The sequence below is a fragment of the Engraulis encrasicolus genome, chromosome 21 (assembly GCF_034702125.1).
Source record: "Engraulis encrasicolus isolate BLACKSEA-1 chromosome 21, IST_EnEncr_1.0, whole genome shotgun sequence".
Lineage (NCBI taxonomy): Eukaryota > Metazoa > Chordata > Actinopteri > Clupeiformes > Engraulidae > Engraulis > Engraulis encrasicolus.
In genome coordinates, this window is record NC_085877.1 from 10,544,150 (window position 1) to 10,551,120 (window position 6,971).

Consider the following 6,971-nt stretch of genomic DNA (forward strand, 5'->3'; position numbering starts at 1 on the left):
CAATTGTAGTTTTCTTCTGCAGACCTGCAGTGATATGTGTCCAAGATGACAACGATAATAATAATAATAATAATAATAATAATAATAATAATACATAGTCCGCTTTTCATGATTCTCATGTCATGGTGGCAAGACATTATATTCTAGAGTAGAGCTGGGAAATTAAGGTGTCTGACACAAATAGGCTACACTGATACAAAACATACACAAAGACACAATACACATTATTGCACATTGCAGTAAACATATAGCACACACTGGAGTGCAGCAATCAGTCTTACATCAGTTCACATAGCCTAATACACGCTCCCACACACATACACACACTCACGCTCACAGAAAACTGCAGGATGTGGAGATAGCATATTAATAGGCTATGTGTAAACCAATAGGCTAGATGTAGACTTCAATATACTATTATGAATTCACACTGCTAGCCCGGGCTCATACTAGGCTACAGGCCCTATTTGAAGATAGGCTAATAGTAGAATTTTGTGCTGAATGGCTCCTTATGTTATTGTTACAGTTTTAGTTTCAAATGTAGGTTATCCCTTATGGCATGTGAATGGACCGCGACTCATTGGTTGCTTGCGGTAATGTGTAAATGATGTATGATTAAGGATGAATTACTGCACGGGCCTACCAGGCCCAGGCCCAGGGGCCCAAGAGCCAAGGGGGCCCTGAAGCCCAAGCTTCTATATTTTCTTTTTCATATTGCGCTAAAGGTGGACTGTGTAATATTTGTAGTAGGCCTAGTTTATTTCCAGAATTCATGCTGCCCATTCACAAATGTAATTTTTTTAATGAATGCTCACCACCACTATGAAATTCTAAGTATTCATTATGACTGGGAAAATTACACTTTTCATACACGAAAAGGGGGATGTTCTCAATTGTCCGGATTTCCAGAAATAGACATTTGTAGTTGCAACTTTTACTGTACATTGGTCTTACTAGTAATTATTACTTATTTAGTAAATATTCAAAGGATCGAATTTGGCAGTAGACAGCTCAGTTTCAATGAGCAACATAGTTGCAATAAAATACCTATACTATACCTATATCATCCTACACAGTGCGCCTTTAAAATCACTTTCCACAACTGAGATGCGTCTCTTTTTGTCTGGTTGCTGGGGCCCGTGGAGTCATAATTCGTCCCTGTGTGTGATGTATGAATGATTTATTAAATATGACTAGTGCTCTGTTCTCATTACTAATTCCACACATCTCTGTGCTCTTCTTCTACGGTATCTGATTCTCTTTTTTACTTTGCTCTGCTTAAAAGCATCTTCTAAGGGTAAAATAAAAACGAAAATGTAGCTTGAATTGTAAATGAATTATTTATTAATATCAATTATTTATTAATATGATTTTAACATTCCTTCAGGATTAATAAGTACTATCTCTTCTCTACTACGCACGCACGCATGCAAGCACACACACACACACACAAATTAATTATTTATATACTTTTGCATTCCTTTGGGATTATTAAGTATCATCTTTTCTCTCCTACAGGCACACACACGCACACGCACACACGCGCGTGCAATGTGGACCTATATTTTTTTGTCAGAATGAATGCAATAAGGCATAAACATGTTGTGAACACAAATACACATGCACACACGCACGCACAGAGTGTGAATGGACAAGGCATTAACATGTAACACACACACACACACACACACACACACACACACACACACACACACACACACACACACACACACACACACACACACACACACACACACACACACACACACACACAGAATGAAATTATGAGGCGTTGACACGTCTTATAAAAACAGTGCTTTTTATTTCTGTAATACTGTGGAAAAATAATTACATACCATTTTTAAAAAATATTGAAAAAATTAAAATGAAATAAAAAATGAAAGTTCAATAACTTTTGTTGTACATCAGTTGAACATATTTTTTTTCTTTTTTCTTTTCTTTGTGTTTTTCTTTTTCTCAGCTACGAAGAGCAGTACAGTAAGATCAATGTATATAAGCCTAAGGTCATACACACAATTATACAGGATACAGTCCTACCAGCTGAACCAAGGTACCAAGACACAGGGATTGTGGAGGAAGTTAAGAAAACACACACACACACGCACGCACACACTCTCACACACACACACACACACACACACATTCACACACACTCTCGTCGTAGGTATACACACACAAGCATGGCCACTGTGGCAAGTACACATACAAAGACACACAGGCATGCATACACCCCCCCCCCAACACTCACACTCCCACACACACATGTGCATGTGCTCAGACACACAAACCCAAACCCACACCCATACACACACACACATTCTTTCTTTCCACAATCCCTTGGCCTATAATGTTGGCTGATAGAAGGGAAGATAACTAGGTATAAGACAGGGTTTTCCTAAGGCCACTCAAAGTTTGAATCCCACCTCTCACCTCTCTAAGCGCTTTCCCTCCATCCCTCCCTCCCGCTCTTTCTCTCCTGCAATCGAAGAGCTCTATCCGTCAGCTATGCACGACAATCACAACACCAGCCCTGTGACTGATAGACTGTGTTGTCAATCCACACCTGAGGATGAGCACTCTTCGGTTTGGCAACTAGGGCAGTTCTATAAAAGCATCCCCGTGCACCCCTCCATCTGTCTCTGTTGCACTCCGGGTCTTTGTCCGTCTCTAAAAACATGTGGAGAAACTGTGCTAACGAAACTAACTGCTAATAGCGCCTTTGTTCTCTGGTTTTAACTACCGAGACGCTAGTGCGCTAGTCAAGCTAAGAGCTAACCGCTAATAGCTAATAGCAGGCGTCGCATTTGCTCTCTGGGTGTAGCGTTGAGGCAGTGCGCAAGTGAAGCTATCCGCTAGTAGCACAGGCGTTCTCAGGTGTTATGCTTGTTTAGGCCCCAACAGGCAACTGGGTGCACACACACACCCCCATTCTCCCTCCCCCGCGTCTCTCGTTTCAAAATGTTTCTGTCAAGCAACCGAAAAGATAACAATACTGCATTTTAAGAAGAACATCACATAGATGTAAAATCATATCTTGAAGTAGGTATTACAAGTATTTACAGGACTCACACTTCTTTTTTTTCTTTTAGATTTTTTTCTCTCTCTCTTCTTTATTTACTTTTGTTTTGCGACGCAAAAAAAGTGGAATTCGGACGAAGACATACTGTAGGCTAGTCGTGGGGAAATAAGAGACCAGCTCCAGCTCTCAGCTCTCTGGTCAGCACTGTCCAGCCAGAGTCTGGTACAAGGGGTCTGACTTCATCCATCTTCTGTTTCTAAGGTCCTCTTCATCATCACCATCATCAGTACTGATTTTCTTCCTCTTCCTCTGCTTAAGCCCCGCCATCTGTGATGTCTATCAGAGTCCAGTGGCGTTCTGCTCATCTCATCTCGCTGCTTTCACTCTCAGAGTCTGTTTGTCTCTCAGTCAGTTCACGTCTTTCAAAGGTAGGTGTGTGTTTTCACTTGGGGTCTGTGTGTGTGTGTCTGTGTGTGTGCCAACTTACGGTGTGGTGTGTATGGGACTATGGGAGAGTTTATCGGGTTGACGTTCTGTACAATGATATGTGTCTGTGTGTATGTGTGTGTGTGTGTGTGTACAGGAGGTTGTTTTGTCTTAGCTGTTCTTTGTGTAACTAGGTGTAATATATAGTACCTAAACTCTAAATTCGCACTATCCTCCACAACCCAAACAGGAAGTGGAACTCTTTAAGCCCCTCCCCTTCCCCTTCCTGTCCACACCTCAACCCCCGCCTCCCAATCCTTCAAAATGACGAGTCCAGACAGAAGAAAACAAGAACAAAAACAAATGTCTGCATATTTCCGTATTTGTTGGGGTGAATATCACCCAAAATTAAGACTGACGCTCTAAATGCTGAACCTTTGGTCCACAATTGGTTACAGAAATATGGCAAAAAAATAATTCTGTAAATTCTGCAATATTAAAACATAGAGAATGTTCTAGACTAGTGTGCAAATGGATACAGGTAGATATACATATATAAGGGTAATGTTTAAGTGTGTGCGTGTGCGTGTGTGTGTGTATGTGTGTGTGTGTGTGTGCGTGCGTGTCTCTGAGAGAGTTGTTACAGGTAGATATATAAGGGTAATGTTAATGTGTGTGTGTGTGTGCGTGTGCGTGTGTGTGTGTGTGTGTGTGCGCGTGTTGTTGTTGATACAGGTAGATATATATATATAAGGGTAATGTTGTCGTGGTAATACTGGAATGCAGTGCAAACAATGGCCCCACCGCTAAGCACCATGGGAAACACTGGGGCGTTCCGACATGTTATACTGGAGTAATGTGCTCAGAGATGATCGACCTAACAATCACCACATGATAAACAAACAAACAAACAAACAAATAATAAACAAATAAACAGCCAAAAAAAGAGAAAATATATATGGCCATTCACGACCCTTCCACTGGTTGAGGTCCCGCCCCCTTTTTACATAAACCAATGAGGATGCAGCATGTTATTACTGCAATCACTGGTAGGGGGCGCTGTCGATCATCCTCCAATGCTAAGTCAGATAGCAGCTGCACCTGGCAGGTAAAGGTACGGCAGGTTACACCTGAACATGATCAACCCAAGTAAAGCCCAAATCAAGCATTAAAGCAACACTAGGCAGTTTTCCTCTTCAGACACCCTACTGGATGGAAGAAGAATTGTCTTTCACATAAAACTACAAAAAAGATGCTCTGCTCTTTAGCGTGGCAATAGCGCATAGAGGCTGGTAAAGAAAAAAAATCTAAAAGTACCTTTTACCCTGTTTTTAAGTTGATGAACAACAGACTTTGGAAACATTATGCTAAGGTTGAAAAACTACACAGCACTGCTTTAAGATCAAGTTCACGACTTCTACTCCCTTCAAAATGTAATGCTCTTCCGTAGAAGATGCTGAAGTTTGGTTGATCATCTCCGCTTAGTGACCCAGTTTTCAACCTGCGACAAAGGTCAAACACAAGGTTTGTGAGTAAATAAGCCTCTAGCGTAACCTAGCAACCCCAGTTGTTTCTCCAGGTGCAACTGCTATCTGGCGAGCCAGCCAGGAGGCCTCATCCTCCATCCTCCTGTGAGGCTGGCCCTCTCTCCTCTTCCTCTCCTCTCCTCTTGCTCTTTATCTCCTCCTCCTCTCCTCCCCCTGTTACGGCTTTAGCCGCCACCCACCCATCATTACAGATCTAGGATCTGAGTTTCTGTGGTGTCTCTGCCTCCTCTCCTCTCCTCTCTTTTCGGCCCGTGGCGCATCTCACTTCTTTACTCTCGGCCTGATTGTACCGCTCGCCATCAGCTCTAGGAGCTGAAAAACATACTGTAAAGTAACTCACGGAGAGAGGGATGGCTCCTCTCTCCGCAAAGAGAGAGAGAGGGAGATACTCCCTTCTCTTCTGTCCCAGCAGGGGGCACCATCACGGGTTCAGGATCAGTCAGCTGATTGTGATGACAGACAGGAAGTATTAACAAAGATTTTCAATATGGTAGACCGAGATAAGATGCACCAATGCAACAAAGTGGAATCAAATCAGGTCTCCTAAATGGATGTGACTTTCCATTGCATTTTCCTAGTCTTCTAGTCTCTTAAAGGGGCTTGACTACCATAGGATTGCAGTTCGCAGCCTTGCGTCATATGAATCCCGAAGGAAACTGCTCATGAATTGTCTCTACCTTATCATTCGTCTCTGGTATAAGCTGTTGGTCAAGTTGCTGTCATACTGACTTGCGTACCATGATTCAGCTGAGTACCCTACACCTTGAAATATGATTGTAACTAGCTGTCTAAAGTGTTTGTGTTAGTTATACTAACCTTCATACTAGCCTTCATAATGACTCCTGTACCATAAGTCAGCGACTGGGATGTGCAATAAAGACAGATAGTACCGGTAGATACGCTGCTCAGTGAAGTTGCCCGTACTACTGTATGTATTAGAGAAAAAAAACGTTGGCCGGGTTTTTACTTTCGGAACGATTTAAAATCCCTGCCACACAAAATTGATCCGCTCTGAATCAGCCGATTGTTGTCCGGGGCCCGGGGGTAGAGAGGGCCCAGAATTTGAGTCCCCAGTACCTTATACATGTATGTATTAGGTGGGGCCCCCTTTCAGATGACTTTGTCCTGGGCCCAGTCAAGCCTGTTAGCAGCCCTGCTTCTTGCTATCAGGTATAGCCCCAAAATGCACAACATTCCACCAGTGGAGCACTGCAGAAGTCTTTGAAAAGTTGACAACCATAATACACTATTATGAGATAACAAAGGGCCTTTAGAAATGCACTACATCTTGGTCATTGCCATTCTGGTTACAGCTCATTTATAACGCCGTGTCGTAACGGGTTAAGATTGCCTAAAATCAGGAAAGTGGGTTTGTTAGTAGAATTGTCTTTAGTGCTGCTGTCTTAAGTTGATCTGAACCCGTGACTGACCCAGCTGGCCTTCTGAACCCTTGGTCTTTTAAATCCTCCAGGCCACTGTCTGTCTCTCTACGCCTCTCTCTCTCCTCTCTCAGGCCTGGCATAGATCCTTCATCTTTCATGTGGAGTGTGTACGTGTGTACGTGTGTACGTGTGTGTGTGTGTGTGTGTGTGTGTGTGTGTGTGTGTGTGTGTGTGTGTGTGTGTGTGTGTGTGTGTGTGTGTGTGTGTGTGTGTGTGTAAACGACTGACGCTAACTCTACGCTTTAATGTGTAGGTATGTACATGTGTAATGGAGTCAACTGAGTGTGTTTGTGAGCATGTGTGTGTGTGTGTGTGTAAGTGTGTGTGAGCTCACACGTGCGTCTGCATGCGCTGCGTGTGTCTGTGCGAGTTGTAGTCGGAATGCTGCGAGGTGTACGAGAACCGCGTGGAGCTGCCGTACTTCCCAAGCCCCGCCTCCGGGGCCGCCGCCCCCTGCCCGCCGGCCACGCCACCTCCTCCACCCGTCGCCCCGGCCCCTACCGACGGGCCCACCCC

The 6,971-nt window shown here is 43.6% G+C and overlaps 1 protein-coding gene across 1 annotated transcript in view; it reads right to left on the reverse strand.

Annotated features, from left to right (window-relative positions):
* Positions 1 to 4,212: 4,212 nt before the first annotated feature.
* Positions 4,213 to 6,971, reverse strand: part of kirrel1a (kirre like nephrin family adhesion molecule 1a) — an 87,778-nt gene continuing 85,019 nt past the window's right edge. Inside the window, exon 15 of the mRNA XM_063187547.1 lies at positions 4,213 to 6,971. This exon is cut by the window's right edge and continues 519 nt beyond it. Coding sequence (XP_063043617.1) covers positions 6,786 to 6,971 — 186 coding nt within the window. The 3' untranslated portion in view covers positions 4,213 to 6,785.